Source organism: Tyto alba, unplaced genomic scaffold, assembly GCF_018691265.1.
Source record: "Tyto alba isolate M040663 unplaced genomic scaffold, T.alba_DEE_v4.0 Super-Scaffold_32, whole genome shotgun sequence".
NCBI lineage: Eukaryota > Metazoa > Chordata > Aves > Strigiformes > Tytonidae > Tyto > Tyto alba.
Window position 1 is genome coordinate 7,091,040 of NW_024881307.1, and position 27,775 is coordinate 7,118,814.

Genomic DNA, 27,775 nt, shown 5'->3' on the forward strand with positions numbered 1-27,775 from the left:
GAGGGTTTGGTGTTGTCAGCTGTGGCAAAAGATTGACCTACTCCCTGGCCTTCTTTTCTCTCCTAGGTCTGTTCGCTGTCCCGCCCCCGGGACCTGTCGGGGTCGGGCTGCAGGCAACGGGGGTGGTGGCCCCAGCAGCGCAGGGGAGCGGTGCCACGCTGCCGCACCCCGCGCAGCACCCTCGGGGGCGCGGTCTCGGTTGCACCGGGACGGGGCTGGGGTCGGTGTCTCTGCAGGGGTGGCTGGCAGTCCCGCTGCCGAGGCCTCGCGTTTGGGGTGCGCCGGCTCGGGCTCAGCCCACTCGCCCGCCGAGCAGGCCGAGGGGCCGGCTTCTGGATTCCCAGGGCCGGGGCGAAGAGAGGGAGGGGGGCGGCCGGGGCCAGACGGAGGCGGAGGCCGCCGGGCAGGCGCGGCCCGCGGGGCCGCTTCCCCGTTTTTAGGGCTGGACACGGGCCGTTCGAAGAAAAGGGAACTCGGCTGCTGGAAAGGGGAAACGATCCTGTTTCGCAACCACCGAAACCGGCGCAGCCTGCCGCGCGGCGGGCCCGGGGGAGGGAAGCGCCGCCGGGCGCGGATCCGTCCCGCCGCGCTCCGCTCCCCGGGGGCGGTGGGGCCGCGGCCGCTCGGCCCGGGCGCCGGGCGCTGCCCTTGCGGTTCCCATGGCGACCCCGCGCCGCCCCGGGCCGCGCCCCGCCCGCCCGCACCAAACATGGCCGCCGCGCCGCCCTCGCCGCCGCCGTTGCGCCTGCTCCAAGGCGGCGGGGCGGGGCCTCGCGGACGGGCGGCCGCTCGCCCCTCTCCTTTCCCCCCATCCCGGCGCGGGCGCCGGCCAATCGGTGCCGGCTCCTCCCCGGCGGAGGGGGCGGTCCCGGGCGCGCGGGGGGGGGCGGCCCGCCAATCGGCGCGCGGCGTGGCCGGGGCGGAGGGCGGAGCCGGCGGGTGAGCCGGGCGCTCTCGCCGCTGTCGCCGTCACCGCCCGCGGCTCCCGCTGCCGTCGCCTGCCCGGCCCGGCCCGGCCCCGCCCCGCGGGAGTGCCCCCCCACGCCCGGTTGCCCTGCAGGGCCGCGGTCCGGTGCTGGACGGGGGGCGACGGGCCGGGCGTGGGCGCGCTAGCGGCCGCCTCCCGCCCCCGCGCCGCCCTCATGTCGGCGCCGCTGAAGAAGGGCCCCGGGGGGCTGATCGGGCTCATGAAGGACGCTTTCCAGCCGCACCACCACCACCTCGGCCCGCACCAGCCCGGCGCTGTGGACAAGAAGATGGTGGAGAAGTGCTGGAAGCTCATGGACAAGGTGGGCCCGGCGGGGGCGTCGGGCCGCCCCGGGCAGACGGGGAGGGCTGCGGGGCGGCTCCGGCGGGTCGGGTTGGGGTGGAAGCGGGCCCCGGGGGTCGAGGTAGGGCTGGGGCAAAGGGCTTCGGGCTAGGGCTGGAGGGAGCTGGACTGAAGCACTTGGGAAGGTGGGGTAGGGCTTGGGATAGCACAGTGAGGGAGAGGGCAGGTAGGGCTGGGCTGGAGAATTTGGCTCAGTGGCATAGCTCTGGGGGCAGAGGGGGCTCTGTGGGGTAGGATAAGCCTGGAACTGCAGAGTTGGCTGGGGGAGAGAGAGCTGTATGGCTCGGGGTGGGGCTGGGGTGAAGCTTTTTGGGGGGTGAGAGCTGTGTGGGCGCAGGATAGAGTGCAGCGCTTGTGGGGGGAGGATGTGGGAGCTGGTGGGGAGGTGTGCGGTGGAGGAGAAGCCAGGGGCGGGATTGGAGTGCGATGCAAAGATTGGAAGGTGTGGAGCTAGAGCAGCTGGGAATGAGCTGTGTGCAGGGCTCTGTGTGGAGAAAGAGGGGAAGATTTGAGGTGGAGGATGTAGACCTGCTCACGAGAATCTGGGATTTGTGGCGTTGTATTCTTGTAGATGTTGGGGGTGGGCACTGGTGTAGTACTGGTGGGGTGAGAGGCTGGTTATGGATAGGGCCTGGTGGGGAGCTGCAGGTGCATCCCAGTGGTGTCAGCAGTAGGTCCTACCTGTGTATAACTGCAAGAGGGAGGAATCTAGGATTTGCTTGTCTGAAGGTGGGCTTCAGCCTGTGATAGAGCCTGATGTGTGGGTACTGGATGGTGAGGCTGAGCATCTGCTTTGTGGCAGTTCAGATCATCCTTTTCTGAATGAATAGGGACATGTTACTGAGCTCAGTACAAAGCCTTTTCCTTACAACTGGGAGCCTGGTAAAAACTCTAAATGCCCGTAGTTATAGAAAGATAAGGAGTATGAAATCTAATGTTAAACAATAAAAACCTGTGGTTTGGGAATTAGAGACACAGTGTTCCAGTCCCACGCCTTTATGCTGGGCACTGCACTGTGGGGTCATTAAGACTCTCCCCTCCTCCACCTTTTAAAATTCCAGGAAATGGCTATTGCTGGGGGCAGAACACCAGACCTTTTGGCCTGATGGTGTGATGGGGTATGGCAATTGATTTACTAGCCTGGCTAGGTGTGTTGGTAAATCCATTGTTTTAAGAAATCTTGGTGAGTTGTTTGTGAATACTAGCATTACTTATTAAATGACCCAGTAGGTGAGCACAGACATCCAGAAGCAGGCATAAAATAAACCTAATTTTTCTAGGGGTTTTGATTGATCTGTTGATCTTATTACTGTTCAGACCTGAGAATGGAGGCTGGGCTTGATATGCTGGAGTCTAAAATGTGCAGTGTGTTTTATAATGCTGGGTTCGGGGCCCTAAAAGTAGTACAGAGTAAGGGCATCTCCAAAGTTGCCTGCAGTCTTTGGGGAGTGTCACCTCTTCACCTTCTTCCCCTCTGGGAGCAGAGCAGGCAGGGCTGAATGGCCATACCTCATCCAGTTGCCCTGCAGGCTTATGCATGCAGTGTCTGAAACTCTTTCAGTAAATGCTAAATCAGGCAGAGTAGATGACTTTTTAAAAGACTTATTAAATTATATTCATGCCAAGAAATCACTTTGTGTTGGCTGGCTCAACAAAAGACATGGTTTATAGCTGTGCCTTGCTGTACTTGTGATGAGCTTTGATCACCTTCTACAGAGAGAGATTGGGATAAAGAAAAAAGTCTTTTGAGAAGTGCCAGTGGCTTTCTTACAAATATTGAGGGCAAGCATATAAGTGCTAATGTGGGAAAGGTAGTTGGAGCATGGAAACACAATCCTCTTAGAAAAAAGTTTAACTTGCAGAAAAAACTTGCAAGAATGCCTATCTTCATTCTCATGGATGGGATATACATGAGAATGTCAACCTGTGTATGACCTCATAACCTGGTCTGTTCAAAGGAGAAGGTTGGCCTGAAAAAAGTCTTTGATTACCTGGACATTTTGAATTGTGATGGGATTTTTTTTTTTTTCAGGAGAGGTACTTTCACAGCTTCAGATATGCATAGCTAGGCTTTAGCTGTATACCCTCTCCACTGTGATGAAAAGCCAAGGCTACTGTTAAAGTAACCTCTTTTAAACGTGCACTGACTTCATAGTTTTGCTTGTAGGCAGCATCTGAAAGCTCTTAGGTATAGGCTTTATTTTTAAAGTCTTAAAGCGTTAGTTGTTCAGTCTGAATTGTACAGGAGGAAAGATTTGGCTGTGAAAAGCCTTTCAGATTTCAGTTACACTTTAGTTGTGCTTATGCACACTTATGAGAACATATCTGAATTACAAGTCTTTTTAGTAGTGTAGCAAATTGCCAGGCAAACACAGTGCTCATGAAACCAGTGGTGAGAAGGGCTACATGAATGGAAGGTGTTGAAAATAGGTTAATTTTCTGGGCCAAGTAAATGAAATTACAGGTGCAAATAAAAAAAAAAATACTTGTGTGCATGTTTAATAGATGGTGTGTTTGTCTTTCAGAAACATGTGCTGTATCTGCATGCGTACAGTACATTTCCGACCTGATTCGTTAGTCTGCATAATTAGCTGGTGTTGTCAAAGCATTCGTGCATCCCTGGGTTTGGATGTGACTGATGAATTTCCTATGCAAGTTGATTCTTGTCCAAATATTTTCCCCACAATGTTCTCCATAAGCTGCCTGACGTATTCCTGTCTTTCAGATTCTTTCACTTGAAGTTCTAATTTTTGCCAGCACTAGCTGTTCCTCTTCCAGTTGCATGTGGTCACATATGGTATGGACATAAAATAGCCCTTTTCATCACTATGCAGCAGGGTGTTCACCTTCAGCTGAATTAGGTGATGTTTATGCATTTATCTACGGAATAGGGGTTAAATGTGTCTTTGGAAGCTGAATGTGTCGTCAGATGTCTTGTGAGCCTGCGAGCTTGCAGTGTCAAATAGCACAGTAAGCAACATAACCATTTCCTTGCAGTGTCTTGAACCTAGTAAAGTGTATTAGATTGGTTCAAGTGGGAGGAACTGCTATTAATTTGTTTTTATCACGCTTGCTCATCTTATCACTGTCTTTAGCAAATAAAGCAGTGCTTAGTGTAAGAAAGAATATGATGTACTGGCTGGTGAAAACTATTTTTACACAAAAGGATGAGAATATGGATCAGTTCTTGCAAATGTAATCTGGGCAGCAGATAATGCACACCACTTGAGTTCACTGCTGTGGATGGTATTTGAAGAATAGGTGGTGTAGTCATGAACTGCTCAGAATGAGGTATAAGGGATGTAGCAGGAGTATGGTAGACTACAAGTAGCAAGACACGCAGGAGGAAGACGAGCTTTGAGATAAGCTTCTCTAAACAGTGTACTGATGCCATTCCATTTCTAAAAGCGATATAGAGAAATGCCACTGTAGGTCACCTTCACTGTAAGTGGAAGAGAGGCCAAGTACAAATTCAGCAGGAGATAAGAGAAGTTTGAGGAGGTTTTCTTTTGCTGTTAGCTTAAGATTACCAAGATGTGATTTCAGTAAAGAAGTTAGCTATTTAGCTCTTAAAGGGTGGAGATAACTATGGCTTTTCAGAACTGTGCTAAAGAGGTCTGAGCTGGAAGGGAAAAACTGTTACTTGGCACAGTAACGCCTGGGGGCTTGTCAGGCCTGGAACTCTGTGACACTGTCCCTGTCTGAGGCAAGCGGGTAGGTGGTGTCTGTGCTGGGGACTTTCTGCCAGAAAGAGAAATGGGGTGTCGTATCGATGGCTGCTGCAAACAGGCTGGTGCTAGCTTTTTTGTGAGTAGGGCTGGGGATGAGCGAACTGGGGAAAGTAATGAACCAACAGGATGGGATGGGTAGACAGGAAGCGGAGGGGGGGATTTAGGGTGTGTTGGAGGACACAGCCTGCTAATGTGGCACATGGTGAGTCTGCCTTGAGGGGCCACAATTTGTATAGGTTTGTGTCCTCTGTTATGCAGCGCTCTCTGCCCTTCCTAACAAATACTGTGTATTGTTACACGAGTGCATTTGCTTAGGTATCTCGTTTTACCTGAATGCTTCTTCCTTGCTTCACTAACATGTACCTAATCCAGCTATGTAACCTGACTGCAGTATTTAAAAAAGCTCAGGGTTCTTGCTGTGTCTCTCAGGTTATGTATACGTTGTGCCTGTGACAGCACTCTGTATATAGTGTCACTGCTTTCCTGTGCGAGTTACCCAGTTCCTTTATTTATGCAAGTCTAATGAAGCAGTGCTGAAGAGAGATGTTTTAAATCTAGAGATTGGTCAAGGTAAGCTGCAGAATCTGGAGCGTAAAGACTCAGTTCCAGGCCTAGAAAAGCTATATGAAATTTTTTTTTTTTCCTTGAATGAGTAGATAAGAGTTTCTTCAAAACTGAGGGAGGAAACTGTTGTTTGATAAATATATATATATATATATATTTTTTTTTTTTTCCTCTTGAGTTTGGAAAATGAGAATTGGTGAGGTCAATTTTAGAGTTCTTCACAGACCAACCTCTTAGAATCTTTGTGCTAAGCTTGAAATGCTTTATCAGTATTTCTAAAAATGCTGAAACGTCTCCATAAAAGGCTTGTTCCTGAGAGAACAAAGCATAAGCCAGTCAAGCTTATATGAGTCTGGATGGTAGTTTAAAAATATGGATCGCTTGTGTTTGTTGCCATCACACCTAATCAAAAATACTTGCTGCTTTTTGCTCCGTTTCCTTCCATGTTGCTGATCCCAGTGGAAGGCAGGGTATCTGGCTGAGGGGCGGCTGTTCCCAGGGCTGGGAACATTCCTTTTGATGTTGTCATGATGCTGCAAGTGCACACGTAGAGAAACAAGCAAAATGCAACTGGTTTTGTTGCAGCTGTGTTATAAAACAACCAAGTTTGCTTAAGAGGCAACGGTTCCTAGTTACATAGCATTTGTTTAAATGCTTATCTTAGCTAATTTTGGTCTACTTGGTAAATAAAGAAGCTAATTTGATAATATAATCACAGCAGTTTTGGCCTTTCTGTTAACTGTTTGAGGTATCTTTGCAAGTCACTTATTGGGAAATGTTTTATAGAGGCTATGAGAATGAGTGGTTTGCAGAACTTGTTTCTGCTGTGGGGGAAATTTTTGTAATTGATACTGAAGTTTGTTACACTGCTGAAACACAGTGGGTCTGCTGCTTCTATACCTGAATATTTTCAAGGGCTAACAACCGAACTGTTTGCTATTACAGATGACAGAAGTGCATACTCTGACTTGTGTGCTTGCTTAACGTGACTTCCTCTTAAGAGCTGAGACTGTGGTTTTTATTAAGGTTTTAAACCCACTGTGTAATAAACAATTTCTGTTGAAGAAAAGATTGTGCTGTCCATAGCACAACTCAGCTGTGTCTGAGCAGCATATTTAGAACCTATTAATGCTACATAGTGAAACTAGTTTTATTCAGGGGACAAATGTGTTGCCTCACTTCATTGATATGGTTCGTTATACAGTGTTCAGAAGCTCCAAGGTAGCAGCACTTGAGGCATCAGAATCGATTGGATAAATCAGTTGACTGACCATCCATCTCCTTATCTAGACCTCCTATTCCTTGGTAGCCTCTTCAAAATGGAGCAAAAATTTTGGAAATTTTTTTTCTATGTATTCCTACAGAGGCATTTTTAGGCTTGTAATTCTTTTATTGGCAATTAGATTTTTCTGTTTGATTTTTGATACACTGGGTGCCTTTCTCTTCACTGGAATTGGGTCTTTCTCAGTCCACTCTTATTGGAGGCACTACTGTAGGCCAGATCTAATTGGAGATGTCACTTAACTTAACAAGGTTGCTTTTTGCCTATACCCTGAATGTCAAAGTTAAATGCTAAAGCACTGTTTCAGAATAAATTACTTTGTTTACCATAAATTTTTAAGTGTTTAAGGGAAGTAGGTATTTAAGTATTCATTGTGGGGAACTAGTCAATTCCTCTTGAAGGTTTCACAAGATTTTGTGGAAATGATGTACTGCAAAAGAATGTTGTTCTTTTACCTTTTCCTATCCACTTCCCTTAAGTTTTACATTCTGCAGCACTACATTGTTTGATAGCTGTAATACCCTTATACCTGACAGCATCATTAGTTTAGATCTCATTCATGTCCTTGGTATTAAGCAGTCGGATAACATCCATTGTAATGAAGAACTGCAGGGAACTGTATATATGTTTTGTGCTAGCCTTCCTCTCAAGTTTGATGTAAATTGCAGAAGATAGAAGCTGTTAGCAAGCAAGACAGCAGTAAGACTACACCAGCTGCTGGTTCTTAGCTTTTAAACTTAATCTGAAACTGGCCTGGCAACTCTAGTTTCAGCCCTTTTTGTAACTGAAAGTATACCACTAATTTTTCAAATTGTCACTTTGCGGTTATCTCTCCCTATCATTCTCTCAGTCTAGATAATGGAAAATCTTGGCTGTGATGGGTGGTGAAGTGGCTCCCCTATCACATAAACTTATTAGCATGAGCTTTTGGCACGTAAGCTCTAGTTTCCTGTATGTTAAACCTATATTAAGTTCAGCTTGCATTCTGATTTATTTGTGTACAGGTATAATAGTTGTATTGCTTGTGAGTTCTGAACAGGAATATTCTACTTTTTACTTATGCCTTAACTACATAATGCAAAAGTAAAAGTAGAAAATATAGTAGTGCAAAAGTAAAAATATAAATGGAGAACATGTGACTTGGAAGGAATAAAAATTAGACATTTAGTTATATGCCAAGCAGAAGATAGGTTGAGGTCATCTAATAGCTTTTTAATCTAATTACTAGTATCACTGTGGATGTGGTATTATTAAAAACAAACAAAAAAACAACCCTCCCCCCCCCCCCAAAAAAAAACACCAAACAAAAAAAAAAAACACCTCACCTCAAAAGAAAGAATCCCCAAAACACAGCAAACCCACAGAAATGATTGTGAATAATCTAGTTTTGCTATAAGATTCATCTAACAGATGTTAGAATTGAAGTTGATGCATAACTGGGGACACAAGTTCTTGTGAACTAAACTTTTATCCAGACTTCTCTTACTATATCTATTATGCTACAGCTTATTTCTCATTCTTGCACAGAAAAATTCCTTTGCATTCCGTTTTTCTTGATGGTTGTCATTATCCATAAGAGCTGTTGTTCCTCTTAGTCCTTGTATGCATTCAAGGAGGAAGAAAGAGAGTCTTCCAGCACTGTTGCCTTCAAAAGACTTTCAGCCTGGGAACACTTACTGGCATCAGTCATATCCGTAGCAGTGGAACTTCCTCTCTGGCACATTTTTCCTGAATATATGGATCGGTGTGAAAAGTCACTTTTGCAATTGAAATCAGGGCAGCTAGACAGGTAAAGTTCTGCCTGTGGGCATGTTCAGTCTGAAATATGGCAGGATGTACTAGACATGTATGGGCTAAGTTACATCCTTGCCATTTAGAAACTCCATATTCAGTTTCATTTTGAAAATGCACTTGGGATGAAACACAGCCTCATGAGATATATATGTGTTGGGATTTTGTCAGTCCACATGGAGTTTGGTCCATAAACTCGTTTCTTTTACGGCTGCTGGGCTCCCTATCTGGATTTGAGTAACAAATGCCGTTGTTTGAGAGTGAACATTTTAAGTGTATTGTGTTTGTAAGTAACACTGAATTGTGTTTAAGTAACTGATCACTACGTGCTATTTTTAGGTTTTCAAAATGGTATTTTCTTCATTAACCGTAGGTGGTGCGTTTGTGTCAGAATCCAAAACTGGCGTTGAAGAACAGCCCACCCTATATCCTAGATCTGCTACCTGATACCTACCAGCATCTACGAACTATCCTATCACGCTATGAGGGGAAGATGGAGACCCTAGGAGAAAATGAGTATTTCCGTGTGTTCATGGAGAACTTGATGAAGAAAACGAAGCAGACCATCAGCCTTTTCAAGGAAGGGAAAGAGAGGATGTATGAGGAGAACTCTCAGCCTAGGTAATGGGGAAAAATGTTTTCAAATATTTATGATATGATTTTGTTTTAGTGAACAAATATCTGCTGGTTGATAGGTTGTCTGTACATGAAAACAGACTTTGAAGAGATTCAAGTCAAAGGGTAGAGTTTTAAGAAAACTATACTTGGGTATATTGAAATCTGAGAGCAGAGTAAGTGTTCGGAGCCTACATAGCCTTAGTTGTTGTGTAGTTCAGGTATGCTAGGTTAATATAAACAATAAAGTCTGCTGTGTAAAGGTTTTGCAGTCCTTGGCATTCTCTATGTGAGAATGCATTATGAGAGAAGATAATAAGGTTCAGAATGACATTTCTGCCAATTTTAGGAAACAATAGAATATTTCATGTCACATAGCCAAACAGTCATCCAGAATAAAACTTGTAATTGATTTTTGTGCTTTAGAGAACTTTTTCTGGAAAGAGAAACTGACCAGTATTTCTGGAGGTGGTGGGGAAGTAACCTTGTTTTGTGGAAATTAAACATCCTGCTAAAACTCCATAACTTTTATACATTGGAAACTTCATATTTAAGGTAGATCAGGGTGCCATGCTTGTGAACTCTTCTTTCATTTTGTTCAGAAGGTATAGCTGAGATCAAGAGACATCTTCAAGGTGAACAGCACTCGCTAAAAAAAAAAGAGGTGGAGGTAGAAACTGCAATTGTATCTGGATATAAGGCTCTCTTGAACAAAATAGCATGAATTAGATGAGCACTGTACTGTATCTGAAGAGGTGCTTCTTTTTTTCATCCAGCTTTAAAGAAAGGAGAACCAAGCTGATTTAAGTAGAATAAAGCTCTGGAAAAGGTTAATCTTACATATTTGTTAACAGCAGGTCTAAGGGACAGAGATATACAAAGCATACATCTGTAACTTTAAATTCATTTCAGGATTTTGGAGTAGGTGCTGAATTAAAAAAAAAAAAAAAAACAACAACAACAACAAAAAACAACAGCAAAAAAACACCACCACCACCACCCCCCAAAAAAAAAAAAAAACAGTGGAAAAAAGTGATAATCACCCAGTAGCTGAACATAATTGCTCTGGGAGTGTTTGTGGTTAACACCCTGGCAACTACTTGCTTTAATTACTTGGGGGGGGGGGGGGGGGGCGGGGCGCTAGGGTGTAGGGGAGTGGGGGGGGGGGGGTGTGGAAAAGTGCTGGCTGGCACATGTTTCTGGTATAATATTGAACTCTCTGTAGCATATTCTGTAATATTGAACTCCCACAGAAGACTATAACAGCGGCTCCAGAAGGCATTGTTAGTGCTGGTTTATTTTTCACCTACATTGTTGAAAAATGAATTAAGGAATGGAAGTTTTTCTGAATTGTTGCTTAGCATCATTTCTTTGTGAGATAAGATTTACTCTTAGAGTTTGAGACAGGATTTGGGGAGTGCACATATTGGCATCTTCATGTGGTACACTTGCTGCTTTTAAATGTTTAATTATCTGTATGAGGCTTTCAGGAATTGGGTTCAATGTAATGTGCGAAATCAAAAGAGATATGTAATATTATATCTGCACACCCTGCCAGCCTTGGGAGAATGTGGTTACTAGAGGCACCGTTGTTTCATTGCAAGTGAGAAGTGGTGTTTGGGAGATGCTGCTAGCTGGAATTTTCAGAAAGTGTTATAGATGATAACGGATGTAACAAGTATGGGGAGAAAAGAGTTCCTTAGCCTGATATGTTTTGCAGATGAGGTGGCACTTAATGGAAAACTGCATTTGTTTTTTTTAGCCTTCACTCAGATTAAAATGATTAACAGTATGAAAAGCACATTTTACTGTGAATAAATTGATTAAACTGATTAAAATTAATCTCTGAGTCTTCTGCTGGAACTGGTCATTTTCTTGTCCCATCCTTTGAGGTATTAACAACATGGCTTATTGTTCAAGACTGTGAGTGATTTTTACATTGCAGTGGGTTGCTCTTAAAATATTTTAAGTATCCTTTATCTTGAAAATAGTTTTGTGTGTTGCTCCCATGTAATAGAGTTGATGTTATTTTCTAGAACACTTACTATTGCCACCAAAAGTAAGATAAAAGGTTATAGGAAACCCTCTAGAATTAATCTGTGATAGATATTTTTCTGGTTAACTGTGTGTGTATTGTGATCTGTTGATCATAATTATGGAACATCTGATGAGTAAATAATAGCTATGTCAATCATAAGACCTCCAGTCCCTTTTTTTTCTCAGAGAGAAGCAAAGAGAAATAATTCCAGAGAGTTAATCATCCTGGGCAGTTTGTAGACAGACTAATCGACAAAAGGGGGCTGGGGAAACCCATGCTGATAGATGTGAACTTCAGAAACAGGATTCCAGTAGAGACTTGCTTTCTCCCAGCAGTGATGGGAGTCTTTGGGGAATTGCTAATTCTACCATTTATGAATAAACAGCTTGCCAGAGAAGCAACTGTGGTGAGACTTGTAAACATAAGCATAAAAGCAGAGTCACATCCTGACTAGTCTCATTACATCTTTCTTTGCTTTTCATTCAGCCCAGGAACCCAGTTACAGTTATGTCATAAAGGGGAAATATCAGACACCCTTTTCCTGGTGCTGGTAACGAGCATGGTGACTTTCTCAATTCTCTAATTTGTCATAGAAAAGAAAGAGGTTAGAGTTGTCAGTGCATATGATTCGCATATCAGTTCAAGAGATATCTGCATGAAGAATGGCACTTTTGGTTCAGCTAGGTATTCTGTTAAATGCTGCACTTCCAGCATCAGACTTAATGGTTGTGCTATTTGTTTCACCTGAAATTTAGTTAAATGAATTTTGTTATAAATGCACCTTCTAGGTTTAAAATGTATATAATAATTTAAGATGAATAAACATAAGAAATTTTCCCACATTGCTAGGAGTTGAAGAAAAATACTAATTTTTTTCTTTTTTAAGAGTTAATGAATTCAAATATTCAAAGTGTGGGAGAAGCTTTCTAGAAGATTGTCAGCAATGTATGAAGCAAACAAATATAACCTGAATCTGGTATTCACTGGAAATGTACTCATGGCAGTGTGTGTTTATATGTACGTATATATAAAAAAATCTGGTTTGCTCTTGATCTCATGCAAGTTTGTGGCTATTGTTAGTTTGCAGTGTTTTGAAAACATCCTTTAAAAATCAAATCTGGTGTACTGAATAATCCTTTTGAATTTTCTGCCTTTTTTTTTTCTTGATGTCCTTGAAGCTTCTTTCTTCCTGTCTTCCAGATTTAGCATTCATTTTGTTTCCTGTTCTGTGTGCTCTTATTTTCCTCCCCCAAATGTCTCTTGATGTAGAGCAAATGCATTATTTTGACATTTGCATAACTAGTGTGGAAGCTGTGCAGGTGCTTGCTACTAGCAAACAGACCAGTAAGTCACTTCTAGATTGTAGGATCAGAATTGTCTTGATCATTTGGGCATCACCCTTCTATTTTTATGATTTCTAAATTGCTCTTTGCGTATTTCCTCTCAAGCTTTTTAGAGATTCTCCAATGTGTTCATCCAAGGTGGGCTGAGGCAGAATTGGAGCACAGCTGGAGAGAGCACTGTGTCTGGTAGCTGCTTGTGCTGCTTTGAGAATTTGTAAGAGCCACAAGATGTGTGTCATTTAGTGTTGAGTGGTTTGGTACACTGTTTGTGTGCTGAATAGATTGTGTAGGAGTATAATATGGATGCTATTTTTGTTTGCTGTAAGGCAGGCAGTTTAAATAAGATTGCAGTTGCTGACTGAACATTTAAAGGTGTATTTGTGAAGCGAACACAAGCCTTGATGTATTCTCTGACTTCCAAACTACAGGAGAGTAGCAGAGGTGTTGCCAGCAGGGTTAGAAAAGGCTTGTGCAAATACTTGCTGTGATCAAGGGTGTGGGTGAGTGTTCCTTCAGTTTTAAACTAGTTGCAGTCAAAGAGCTGTTAAAAGTCAACACAGCTCTCCTGTGTCATACCTTAACCGTCAGTGTGCTGAAAGCATCCTCCTGTTGTGGCTAACGCTAGTTAGCATGACGTCCAATGCTGTGAACACTCAGTGGCTTCCTTTTTTTTCTTAGGACTGTAACGGCTGTTTTGTCTCTGTAATACTGTGGTTTTGCTATATACTCGTTCAGATTAAAATGTTACTCTCATGCACAAACTGATATTGTGATTTTTGTGAAGAGAACTCATTTTATTAGGAAAGCTTTAAAGAGGCTATTAAAAATCTGCTTTAGCACTTCCATATCTGTTTAAAAATTAATGCTGTTGAGAGTGCTTTTAAAGCTATGTATGTGCTTCCTGACTAATAAGTACATGTGGTAACTTCTAGTCACTCTTTAAAAGAGTAGGTTTTAGCAAGTAGGTCAGATTCAACTTGGTGACTTCTGAGTAGGTGAGGGGGTTTCTTAATGGAGAATACTGCATTACTTCTCTGAGTTTTGACAGTTTAGGAGCTTATTTGGGTTGTCCTTGCTAATAGGTAGGTTTGTCTCTAAAAACATAACTTTGAGGATCTGGTAAAATAAAATGGTAACATCTGCAGGCTTTGATATTGGAATCAAGTAGTATCTCAAGAGTTAATTGTTCCAGATATTTTGTCATATGCTTGCAGTAAGGTAAAGGTAAGTCATTCAATAATTGGTTGGCTGTGCTGCAGTAATTATCAGGTATTCTTGAGGCTATACACACTTCCAAAGCTGTTGGTTCCTGTTATAGATCCACGATGCTCTCTAGTGCAAAAGGCATTTTAAGACTTGTCACTTGAAGTTTTAAAAACAAAGCAAAAAACCGCTCAGAGGTGAACTTTGTAGCCAATATAGCTGAAAAAGTACAATAAAAGAAATTCTGTAGAGGGTACTTAACAGATCTATATGCAAAGAAGACAGGTATACCTGTTCAGCACTTAATAGTTTGCTGTGCTGCCTACAGTGGTAAATATGTGACTTCTTCAACCCCGTAAATATTATTAATTTCTTGAGTTTACTTTTTAACTGATGATAACACAAACTGGTTAAACTTATTTTTTTCCTGCAATGTGATTGTTCCATTGATTGCTAGTGCCATTAATGCTGATTGCACAACTGCTCTGAACATGCTGAACTTGCTTAAACTCTTGATTTCAGTTTGATTTAGAGGCTTGGTTGTTATATAGGAATATTTTTTTGCTTCTATTGCAGGAAGTTTTTACATCTCCAGACCTCTTACTTGCACAGAGGAGCCGTCATTTGTCAGCTTTACCCACTACATAAATTCCTTATTGCAGCAGCTTTTTTGCAGTTGTGTAAATAGATTATGCTTCACATGGCAGGACAGAAAAATAGCTTACTGACCAGTAGACAGGAATAGGAATTGTCTGTTAGTTGGGAAGGTCTGAATTAGGCTGAAGAGTCTGTTTTTCACCAATGAATCAAATTTACTGATTAAAACAGTCTATTATGAGGGAAAACTCAGAAAATTTATTTTTTAAACAATCTGACCACTGCAAATGTTTCCACACTAGATTGCAGTTATGTAAGCTGGAGGATGGGTGGTTATGTGAAAGACTGAGGAGAAGTAATTACTTAGAATATGGACTGGATGTTTAAGAAATAGCACAAGTTATTTTACTAGTTCAGCTTGCATACTTTGCAAAACAAACTGTTAACAAACTGGGTTAGCAAAACTAACATACCTGTAGAAGAGAAAATGGGGTTAGTCAGGATATATCATAAACACTCTCTATATAACATGGAATTGCGAAAATGGTTTGGGAAGCTAGTCTATTTTTAACTGTCATGTTTCTGACAATAGTTTTATGGGATGCTGGCTCAGCAGGATTTCATATTCTTCCTTAGCTCCAACGTGAAGATTTACTAATTTGCACAGGAAAGCTACTAATATTTAATGTCTACTGGAAATGACCATGCATTTCGCTAAAAGAGAAGGAAATGCATGAAGAATGTCATGGGGGGGGGGAGGAAGTTGAATTTTAAAGGGGAAAAAGTTGGAAAACACTTGTGCTAAGCCATGAACCAGAAAAATGGGGGGGGGTGGAATTAGTGCTCTAATCTCATATTTTAGAGTGCTTGCACACGCTTCTGTCCAGTGAAAAAGTGATAGTATAAAATATGGAGCTTAAATGGTGCATGGTGTGTGTGTGAGTCCTCTTTCTGTCACTTCCTTCTAATACAGCTAAGACTTTTTTTTTTTTTAACAAAACCCTCTAGTGTGAAGTCTACATCTGCATTTAAATTAGAGCATCTTAAACAAAAGAATAGACTCCAAAGCTGCCCACAAGAAAGGTTTCCTTGCCAGCCTCAAGCATATGAACACTAGCTAGCTGCTTATTACCCAAGAAGAAATTCATTATCATTTAAATGTTGTTGGAGAGAAGAATGTGAATTACTTCTTTTTAATTTGATTTTAAATTGCTAGTTTAAGTGATAGTTGTGGAACTTAAGTAACATTTAGAATAACTGGCATAAGTTTGCATTTATTTTAGTTTTCTTTCCATCAAAAATTGGACCACTGCCCTGAAAATCAATTAATGGACAAATGTAATATTTCAGATTAAAAATATTACTTCCTTATTATGCAATATTCTTCTTTGCTCTTGGAGCTTATAAAATTGTAGGATTTTACGGAAGACTAACTCTGTGGACTTGATGTCGTGGAGAGAATTGCAAGTGTGTTATTTAGTTTGTAGTAATCATCATCTGAAATGTGGATAAATTTCTCGATGCTGGTGAAAATGTGGTACTGCTACTTGGCAACCCTGTTGTGTTTCTTGAGTGCTTGGCTTGTGGATTCAGGGCTGAGATGCCACCTTTTGGATTTCTGTTGATTTGAAAAAGTCTGCAGTCATGGCCCTTTGAGCCAGGTAAGAGATTGTGTTTGGTGTGTGAAAGCTTTTCTGAACTATAAGGTAGTCAAAAAACCCTTCATCTTGCTAGAAGGTACTGAAGCAGATTAGGCCAGCTGCTGCCCAACAATTTGAAGCAATACCTTCTGTGGTGTTATTTTGTGAACTTGCTAGCTTTACTCTGTTTCCATCTCTGGAAGGTGGATCAGATGGCACTCAGTTATCTGCCACCCACAGCTGGCTCAGGTACTGTGACTCACTGACTGCTACCCACTTGTAGAAAGGACTGCAACATTACTGTAGAGGATAAATTGCTCGTGGTGAGTGTGGTGTGAGGGGAAGGATAGAGATCTGTTGCCAAACTATTCAGCAGGTCAGCTATGAGCTGGGCAAGTACTGCTATTAGCTGCAATCCTAGAGTCTAAAGCTTGAAAGGCAAACATGCCAGAGTTGTATGTTGTACTGGAGTACGTATGTACGTTGCAAAATATATTGGGTTTAGTATTTTGACAGGATGCACGTTGGGAATGAAGTGGTGGATCTTACAGATCCTTCTGCCAAGGAATCCTCTACTGGCATCATGATACATAAGACAGTTTTGAGGTGCCTGAAGATCAAGTGTGAAATACGGGGAGTCTTCCTTGATTTGGAAAGAGCAATTTTGTGCCTTTTTTTTCCCTTTAACCGTAGCAAGTGTAGCCCCTGAAATACAAATTTTTGCTCCAGTGCAGAGAGCCCTAATGTAAGTATAATGAGTAGTGTTGGTCTGAGCATTAAGTTTTGCTGTGTAGTCCCTTGAATCTGGTAAAAGAATTAATCTGTTATCTGGGTGAGAGATCATCCTTTATCTTGTCAATCCTCTGAGTATATGCTGAGCTCTTTAAAGACCACGAATCATATCAAATGATTTATTGTCTTTAAAGTGCTTTCTATAATATTTAATTCCAGAAAAAATAAGTGGATTTTTAGCCTCTTAACATTGAAAGAAATCTAGCTTGTTAGAAATATAACACTAGCATTTGTGCCTAGAATAGTAAGTCCAGATCCTTTAAAGTTCAGTGGGTTGGTGCTTCTGGTCACACTGGACTGTTATCCTGTCTGCTTCAGATTCATTGCATTCACCTGTAGAACAACATGACTATGTCTTTCTGGTCATTTTCTGACCCGCGGTATATTTTGCATGACACTTTAAACTGACTGACATGCTCTACTCTCAGAACTCAAGATATTTAAATGTATATATGTTAGTTAGCCAGGATTCAGAAGACTGTAAGGAAACATGTATGTTTCATGTAATATTTCTGTTCTGTAATATCTAAAGCACTGATAAAAGAATTAGCCTATAGAATTTCTTGCTTATTTAAAGCTACAACTGGTGCCATAGAAAATTTACAATGGAAAGAAATACTGCATGCAGAGAATGCCTTTCACTAGTTAACTACAGCATTTTTGGTGGTAGACAATTAATTGGTTAAAAGGGGAGGAAGAGAGCAGAGTGGAAGCTTCACAGCAGTTGCAACTGTTGCACACAGATTTGTTGCAGATACTAAACAGGGTAAGAGTCTAATGTAGTGGTTGCAGCCATTTCTGATTTGGCTTTGTGGGGGCCAGCTCAGGTGCCATGTCTTACAAACATGTCAGTTCAGGTTCCAGATCCAGTTAGATGTGTGTTTTGTGCATGAGTTGACATCCTTAGCCAGGCATGTGGCACCCATGGCATCCACTGATGCAGACCAGTGCCTCTGCAGAAGAGGCAACAGATGGTGCCACCCTGCATTCAGGTTATTCAAGCCTGCTGTTGAGGGTATATGATGGAACCGGGATTAGACCTGGAATGGGCAGAAGTACCTAGTCCTGTGGTTTATGTGTTGCCATTCCTCCTGTTTTAGTAAGTGAAGTCTTGAAGTTGTAGAACTAACCAGCTGGTTTTATGGATCTGCAAAGAATGAAACGGTGAAACCTGTAGTTCTTTAAATGGAAAAGTGTGTTTGGAGCTGAACCTCCTATTAACAAGAAGGGATAAATGTGTTTATTTCCTTTTTTCCAAAGGGTGCCAGGATGAGCTAGTCTACAAAATCAATGTAGCGTTAGCTAATGCTAGTAAAATTCTATAGTTATGGTTTGCTGCCTGGTTTGCTATTAGTCTGCTGTATTAGTTGTCATGTGGAAATACCGTAAATGTTACGGAGCAGTGGCCCAGCGTAACTTTGTAAGGTGACTTCTGTTGAGCCAGTAATAGTTAAATGGAATTTCATTTACTTCCTGTGTTGCAAGTTTTGTTGAAAGTAGTTCCGCTCTTTCTATTTTTAAAACTGCTTACTGTGTGTAGAGGACTCTGAAACTGTCTCAGAGTTATAAAAGACATCTTGGGATCACCTCAAGTGTTTCCACTTACTGCTTATATGCATAGGCTGGAGTTTTATGTTAATGTGAAGAGCATGCAGAAAACTTCTTGCTGGTGTGGTAGTAGGAAACAGTTGTTCTTTCTGGAACCAGGTACATCCACCTATCTGTTGATATTGGGTCTAACTGCTCATGTCTGGTGCATGGTTTGTGACATCTGAAAAGTGCGTGCTATATGATAACCTCACACCTTTGTGATTTCAGAAAGGTACATTTTAGTTGTTGAAGACTTCTTAAGAGCTGGTGGTTGGTGGTTTGTTTTTTTTTTTTTTTTTAGCTCTTAAATCTTCAAAATACCAAATTACAAGATGTAAAGCACTTGCAGGAAAAAAATAACATTTGGCTGTTTGAAGGATCCAAGAACTTCTATTTCCTTAGTTATAATTTCTTGCAGTAGTACTTAGTATTCTTCAATAATGAGCATGTGATAAGGAATTAGAAATTCCCCAGGTGTAATTCTAGATTCCAGCTCTTTTTCTTTCCACCCTGTGAGTGTCTCAGCTGTAAAATTAAGTAAAAAACTTTTTTTTTTGCTTCAGAAAATTTAATATGATCTCATATTCAGAAGAATGTCAAAGTCCGGAAGGAAGTCTTATCCATCAACAGTGTTGTTGAGGTGTGATTTACAGAAAAGCAAGTATTAATTGCTCAACTAGTAAAATAATTATACTGTGCTTGCAGCTCTGCATGTCAAGCTTAGATGGAGAGCTACTGGAGACATAAAACTGCAATACCACAGAAGCCATTTTGAACTGTTGGTTGTTTAAAAAAAATACAAGTTTTCAGCAGTAGTAGTGAATAGTAGTACAGCCATTACATACAGTCATGTGTTTTCCCTCACGTTAACTGAGCAAAGGTCTCATTTCCAAGCCACCAATTTGTAATTCTTTCACCAAATAAATGCAGAACTTCTGAGGAAAGGAAGTGGTACATCTGAGTTGTCCTGGCTGAACCTGTTAGTTCTGCAACTCTGTGAGGACAGAAGCAATTGGAAACTGGTCATCTCTTCTAGGAGCTTTCAGTTAATGAGTTTAGTGCTATGGTGTCAGACACTCCCCACATCCTCTGTAATGCTTTTTCCCTTAATCTTCCATTAGAATAAAGAGGTGTACTTTTTAAAAAAGGCTTTGTAGTCATTCCTCCAGTGTACCGAGATTGCATTCTTGTTGAGATGCATTTTTTTGGGTTATGCCCCTGTAAACAGCCAAGTTGACATGTAGAGAAAGCCTTCTCTTGAGTTTTTAATAGGATGGGTTTACAGTAACTTAGGTCCTCTGATTTTTTTACCCTCTCGAATCTTCATTGTTGATGTGTAATTTTAGCTGGTTTGGCGCTGATTTTATAAAATAAAGCATTTCCTCAAAATTGTGTTGAAGTGAAGTCAGCTGAGTCACATTCAGCTTAATTGTGTTTTTGGGCCAAGGTGGAGGTGTGGCTGTTCATCTTGGCTTCCCATTGATAAATGCAGCCTATTATTAGAGAAGCAGAATGTTATTTGTGAAAACCCAGTGTTCACAAGTGTCACTGAAGTCAGTGGGACTGCAAATACAAAAGTCCTGTTGAAAATTTGGTCATAGTTAAGAAATATCCACAGTAACTTCAGAGAAATGAAGCATTTTGTAATTGATTGTCTTGTGTTACAGCTCTTAATTGTTCTACACAGAGGTGTTTGTAGCATGCTTTCAACAGAACAAGCTTTACGGACCTGACAGTATGTGCATGTCAAATTATGGCATGTGAGCACAACATTGTGACTAAATCATCCAGTGGAGCAGTCTCCTTGCTATATGTGAGGAACAAAATTACATCGTGTCAGTTGGTTAGCTGTGAGGTAATTGAGAAATACTGGGAAAAAAATTAAAAATTCTATCTGGCAGTGGCAGAAATGGTGGTACTACATTAACATTGCCTTGAGGTAAGAAGGCATTTTAGTCATGAAGCGCATTAGGTGCTGTATGACTTTGTAACATGAATTAATTTAACTAATCGTGTTGGTGTAGCTGAAAGAGGCAACACATTCATTAAAACCATCTTCTGCTGTTAATGGTTTTGCAAGACTGACTCTACGCAGTGGAAAACTACTTTTGTCCAGCAAACAGGAAACTGGAAAATAAAAATCTGCAATAGGTCTGCGGGAGGCAACAGAACCAGAAAACCCAGCTGGGGGCCAACCCATGGAGGGGCTGCAGTGAGGAACTGTGCTGCAAATGGAAGTGCCTGCTCGACCTTTTGACTTCCGCTAAGATGTGTGGAGCAAAAACAGTCATGAAGCAGGAAGGAAGTAGTGCAACCACAGCAGAGGGGGCACGGAGGAGGGAGGACGAAGGAATATGCCTGTTCAGCTTGCAGAGCTGCCAGCAGGTCAGGCCCAGCCTTGGGGAGCCAGCTGATTAATGAGCACTGGGTAATTGAAGAAACAGTCTGGCTTCATGCTGATTTTTGTTCTCTAGAATGGTTGCTTGAGACGTGCATCTTAAGAGCCCTATGAAGAGTCAAGGTAGTGCAATTTTACAGGCAAGTGTAATTACAGCTAAACAGGGTCTGGTGATGTTTCTGGGTTGTTAAATACACTGTTCTACGTTAACATTATGTGTACGGAAGGAATAATGCCTCCATGCTAAAACTGCAGATGTTTCTTAGTAAAGGATTTGGTTATTCTGTAGAGTGGAAAAATATTTGGCTTTCTAAGTTTTCACTTTTTACTATTGTTGATTCATTATCTAACAATACTAAGCTGAATACTTCGCATGCATGTGTGAAAGCACTCACAGAAACAAAAATCCTACCTAAACTGTAGCTGTTGCTCCATCTCTGAACATAACCACTGACCAGAAACGTCCTATAGTTCTTTGTTTGAAGCTGGTACAGGTGTTGCCCCCATCTCAGTTGCAAACATTGAGGAGAGCCAACTGATGTGGCCTGCGGTCCGTGGGTAACGTTTTCAAAAGTGCTTATATGACGACAGGTGTTTAAATTCCACTGACTGTCAATGGGATTTAGGTGCCTATGTTAGTGACTCCCAAACTGCAGCTGGCTTACCTCTGGTGCAGCTCTTGGTAACAGTATTTGTGTTTGTTACTGTGCTTAGCTGAAAGTTTTTAAAAGAGGGCCATCATGGTCTAGAAAAAGCATGGAAGATTGCTGGAGGTCTGTGGACAAAAACATTTGGGAATCTCTGGTCTAAGCCACTTCAGCATTCTCAGAAAGTGTTACCCTTTTTCTGGGAGAACACTTGCTTCTGTTTTGCTGAAGCAATGGAAATGAAGACAGTTGCTGATGTTACTAAAAATAAAATAGTCTTAATCACTTAAACTTCGATGTGCCATTAAAAATGTTCACTGTAATTGCAAACATTTATTTGGTCTGTATTAATTTACAAATGTGTAACTTGGCTTGTTAAAATAATGGAGTGCACACTTGGAAAAAAATGTTTGTCTTTATCGCATAGGATTGGTAATTAGTTGCTGTATGTAAAAGCTAGTTACTGACATAAAATATTCTGCACTTTGCTGCTCTTTATGTTCACTTCCTGTGCTTTTCCTGTTATTTACCTGAGATACAGCTGAATATTTGTGAAAAAATAATGATAACATTAAAAATTGCACATGTTCATCAATTAGAAACTTTTTTGGAAACAGAATCCCTCAATGTGTGTGTGTGTGTGTGTGTGTGTGTGTGTGTGTGTAAAATGATTTGTTTATCCATTCTCAAGCCTACGGAAGTTCTTACTTCTCTCACTAAAATAATGTTTTCAGCTGAGTGCAAGCACTTCCTGAAACTCGGCTAAGGGAGCAGTCTTTTGGGCAGAAGTGATAAGCAACTGGACACAGTTAACTGTTGCTTTGTTTGAACCATGCACTTGTTTGCTTAGCTTCTTATTTGAGGGTCAGAAATGCGATAGTGTGCTTGCCTGATCATACCCAAATTTTCACACTGTTCTGGGTAGCAATAGGAGAGTATATGCCTGAAATGACTTTCCTTCTTGCAGACATTAATTTCAAATATGCTTAGAATTTTTTCACAAATAGGACATGATTTTGCAAGTGTTCAGAATGCTAGTTTGTGCCGTATACCCAAACAGCTGACACTAACTTTGTAGTCACTGGGCTTACTGCATTGCCATGAGATTGCACACAAATATTGCACACTAACCCTTCAGGGAAGTTATTCAGAGCTGAGTTGTGAGTTTACAGTTAAATAATCATCTCTGTAAGATTAGCCAGTGGCTGTGCCTCAGAATCTGAGCCTTTCCCTGGTAAAATTGTTAATCTGCTACTGGAAAGAGGAGTATACAGCTCTGAATTACCTAACATTACACTGGCGAGGGGAGGTGCCCGCAGACAGTGCTGATAAGGTAACGGCCTGGTTTTGAACTGCTGCTGCTTCTTTGTGTATCCGTACATCTAAGTCCTGAGTCACTGATCTTCATAAATGTGATTGTGATCACAGGCGAAGCCGTTACTTTACTGTTCGGATACATCTTAGTTTTTCCTACACACAGTATCCTCTATAGTTTTTTTTTTTAAGACATGCTGTATAAACCTTCCCAATAGCAGAAGGTGAGGAATTACAGTAGCACTCCAAAGGTATAACACAACTGCAAAAGCAAGCTGACTGGAAATTGTGATACACTAGTAAGGCAAGGGGACTTTCTGACAGCCTGCCTTTGTGGAGGCCAGTCACCTGACAAAGAGTGTTGAACAACAAACCTTTTCAGTCTGTGTTTATAGAATCAAACAACCAAATCCTATAGCTGCTTTAAAAAATACACTGTTTAAATGTGTAATGCATCCAGTAGAGAGTTGCTGAATGAAGTGGCCTACAGAAGAGCATCTGGGTGGTTTTACTTATGTAAATCTTGAGCACCTGTTGTTATCAGACATGTACTAAATGACAAAACCCAAACTCCCTTGCTGTGTAGCTGACACCTTCTATAAACACTGTGAACAGCTTTAGTTGCTGAGGCACAAATTAAAATGTAGTTGAATAAATAAATAGTTGTAAGAGATGAGAACTGTTGTCAAAGAAGATTTATAGTTTTGAGTCTTGTATACCTTCTAGTCTACCCACACTGTATCACGTCATGGAGAAAGGGCTTGTGTGGAGCTGAGTAAATGATAGAATATATGTCAAGCAAGGTAGGTCACTTGCAATTGAGTTTATTAGAGTCTATGAAATTATGATGGGAAGCTAGGAGACCCATGCCCAAATGTCCAGGGAATTTTTGCAGAAAGCTTGAAGGCAGTTACCTATCTCCTTTAGCTGGAGATCAGTTCTGCAATCAGGCAGATTAACAGGATAAGTACTTCAGCTAGGATTAGCATGTCTGTAGAATGTGGTATCTGAAAAATGTCCAAGATTAGGTAAATTGGAAGCGATCCAATCAGAATACTAGGAATTGGTGAAAGGCTGATAGCTGAGGAGAAGCATAGTTTGCTGCCAAACACGGCTGTCTTCAGGGAGGTGGCACACTACAATGGTAGCATAGTTAGTGAGAGAACCTGGAAAACAAAGCATTAAGAAAATACTATGTGACTGGGAATGCTTCTGGCCACTCTCCAAATGGTTCAGTATTTTGCAGTCTGAAAAATAACCTGTTCCGTGTCATAACTGAGTCTATGCAGTGACTTGGTGGTTGATGCAGTCTTCTGACAAGCTCCAGTCTGTTGGATGTAATTTAGAAGTTGTCTTTTCCCCCATGATGCTAGTTCCTTCTTTCACCTTGAAGCAGGTGACATGGGAATGAAAAAAAGGGGTTTAGAAATATCCCCGTCTCTTTTCAGGAACTACATTTTCCTTGCATCTGAGGAATGTAATGGAGTGGAGAAGAGAGTCATCCTTTATTTGGATAAAGGAATGAGACAAGCAGGTGCCACTAGTGAATAGATTTTTTTCCCCCCATCTATGAGTAGAACACAACCTCGCTAGTGTGTAATAGTGCTACTGTTTGACTCCTAAGTAGGAAGACTGTTACTTTGGTATTCCTGTACTGCTACAGGCACTGATGCTTTGAGGTACCTAAGCTAGGTCTATTTCTGTGTAGCACGGTTACAATACAGATCTTACCTCCTTAACATAGCCACTAAGACTACAAGGAAGGAAAAAGCAGTCCTGGGCTGCAGTTTGTACTGCTGGAATTTGGTGCCAATCCAATGCTAGTTTCTTGTGAAGCCTGTAACCAAAAATGTTGCCAACGCTGCCGTGTTCTCTCTGCTAGGCAGTAGTCCTCTTGTCTTCTATTTCTGGAAATCTTTTGCACATTGGCTAAATCCAAAGCAGAGAATATATTTTTCTCCTCTTCTCCAACTTTCCAGTCTAGAAAGTGACATACCCTGATGGACTAGAGCATGTCTGATATATGAATGTCATCAGTCAGAGAAGGGACACGGGGTACCAATTTGTAATGCAAGTTGGATAATTACTCAATACAATATGGTCGAGTGCCCTGACCATCAAGCTTTTGTATGTAAGTTATTACCATTTTAGAAAAAACCTGCAGGTGTTTTGACCTTACTTTGGGAGCTGGGCCTGATATTACTGGTCAGATGTTCTCTGAGCAAATCCACCGTGTTGGGACCCTCTGGAGACTTGGAAAGACATTCAGTTTACATGGTCCAAAGGAGTAGTTTTATGTGCTCTCATAAGAAATTTTCAGACCCAAGAACAAAGGATTTTGATGAGGTTTTGGCTCTAGTTATGCTGTTGCTTAATAGGTGAGGTGGTCCCAAATAAGAGGAGTTTTCTAGGCTGGGATACTTTTTGAATTGCAATAAATACTACTTCTGTTTTGTTCAGAGTGCTAAACTATGTCTGTCTTTTCTAAAAGAAACTTTTCGTTTTGTGGTCTTTTGTAGGCGTAACCTGACAAAATTATCCCTGATATTCAGCCATATGCTGGCAGAACTCAAAGGTATTTTCCCAAGTGGCCTTTTCCAGGGAGACACGTTCCGGATCACCAAGGCAGATGCTGCAGAATTTTGGAGAAAGGCTTTTGGTGAAAAGTAGGTTTCTAACTTTGCTTAAAACCAGAGATGTGGAAACAAATTGCACACAGCACTGTGAATTTTTTAAAATTCTGGTTTGAGGTTCAGAAGGGTATTTGTTAGGCTGAAATGAACAATGGGAGAGACCTACTAGTACTTTGGTCCACTCTCTGGGGTGAGATACAGGATCATTCCTACATGGTATTTCGCAGTTCTTTGTCCTGTCTTCTTTTAAATATGTCAAGTGATGGGTCCTTCCCCACTTTCCCTAGGAGACTCTTGCACTGTCACAGAGTTTCCCTTGATTATTTAGCTTAAATTTTCCTCTCCTTAATTTAATTCCCTAACTTGTAAGTAAGCTCCATGAACTATGCAAAATAATCTGCTTTCTTCTTTCAAAAGTTAGCATGATCCCAATATTAGTTGTGCTTTAGCTAAGCTATATTAAATTCTTTTATTCTTCCCTCCAATTAGTCTTTCCAATCACTTAGTCACCTTTCTTCTGGTTTCTCTGAACTTTTGTCAGTTTGCATAATGTCTTTGTTAAGATAGAATGAAGGAGAAAGTGAAGTGCAATGTGTATTTGCGTGCAAACTGTTGAAATGTCAGTTTTAATTTTTGTATCTAATAAAATTCTAACTAAATGAACTATAGAGGTGTCCACAGCAACATTTGGGGATTAAAGTTAATGGAATTGGGTACTGCTTTCTAACTAAGGTAACTAAGGTACTTCACATAAAAAATTTAATTAGTAGCTGTCGGAACAGAAAGCAATAATATATTTACTCATGAATAACGCAGCTGTCTGAAGCTAGGCATGTTCCTTCTATGTTTCTATTCAACTTGATATTTTAAAAGAAGGAAAATATTCTTTTAAACAGGAGCCTCTGTTTTGGCTTCTGATTATCTTACTTCTCCAGTTAATCCTTCTTTCCAGAATTATTTGCAGCTTTTTTTAACTATCTAGACCTCTACTAAAAGACTTACTGTTAACTCCTTCTCTACCAGCTGCAACATTATGAAATTCTTATCAAGTGATGGTGTTGTATACAACCCAGGGTACATACAAGCTTTGACATGATAAGACTGCAGTAAAAAAGGAGAAAGCAGAGCTGGACTTCAGACTCACAAAATTTTGCATATTCAGAGAAAATTGTCTCAAGTTCATTTGGCTGCTAATTTCCTGTAATACCAAGAAATCCTGTCCTTGCATAACATGAATAAATCTCTTGTGGCTAGTTTTGATTTTCCTCTCTTCCATTATCACAAGGTTCATACTCACGAACAAAATGTGTAAGGTATGTACATGGTGGTGGTCTTCAGACATGTCACATTTACAGATGGCTTGGTTTTCCCCAGGACTATTGTTCCTTGGAAGAGCTTCCGTCAGGCCTTGCATGAAGTGCATCCAATCAGTTCAGGGCTGGAAGCCATGGCTCTGAAATCAACGATTGACTTGACGTGCAATGACTACATTTCAGTATTTGAATTTGATATTTTCACACGACTTTTTCAGGTAAGAATTGAGGAATGTGAATACTTGAACTGTGTTTCCGTGTTTCAGGTTAGACTCTTCCCAGAACAAACTCTGGTTTACACACTAAAATTACATTATTTATGCCGTGAGGGATTTGGTTATCTTGCCCTTCATCCCCTAAAAAAAGCTTTAGTAATATTTAGGACCTTATATTGTAGTAAAAGCGTGTGATACTTCTGGTTGTAGAAGTAAAAATTGTCTAAATATATACTGCAACTCTAAGGCACATTCAGTATCCTCCCATGAATCAGTTTTCCCCTTTCAAAGGTCACTTTTACACTGAGGTTCTGACACAACTTCTGTAAGCCAGGAAATGTGCAGCTGAGTTTATCACTCTATCTTTCCTTGTCCTTCTCTTTCTTGTCATATTTATTTTCCATGGGGGAATGGTTGTTCAGGATGGAGCAGAAGCATGGAAATTTGGGCTTCCTAGCTTTTGAACTGACATAGCCAGGATGTTGTGGACAAGTCTGTGTTCTGTGCACAAGAAATATCTATATTACTGAAGTGATATTAATAGTAGGTAAAATTCTAACCCACAGTCTTTAATAGTGCTAAACTCAAAAACACAGCTTCTGATGGTGCAATTGGGTATTTACAAGAATAAACACTTACCTCTTTGGCTCTGACTTGCCTTTTCCCATGTGGTAGGGTGGGTAGTAATTAAGATACGTCTAGATGAAAAATTCCCATGTTCAGTGTTGCAATGTAGCTG

The 27,775-nt window shown here is 41.3% G+C and overlaps 1 protein-coding gene across 1 annotated transcript in view; it reads left to right on the plus strand.

The window, feature by feature from the left end:
• The first annotated feature begins 902 nt into the window (after positions 1–902).
• CBL (Cbl proto-oncogene) overlaps positions 903–27,775 on the plus strand; it is a 44,497-nt gene continuing 17,624 nt past the window's right edge. The window contains exons 1-4 of the mRNA XM_042800529.1: positions 903–1,289; positions 9,072–9,319; positions 25,395–25,541; positions 26,883–27,039. Of these exons, the coding sequence (XP_042656463.1) occupies positions 1,143–1,289; positions 9,072–9,319; positions 25,395–25,541; positions 26,883–27,039 (699 nt within the window). The 5' untranslated portion in view covers positions 903–1,142. The remainder of the gene's footprint in view (positions 1,290–9,071; positions 9,320–25,394; positions 25,542–26,882; positions 27,040–27,775) is intronic.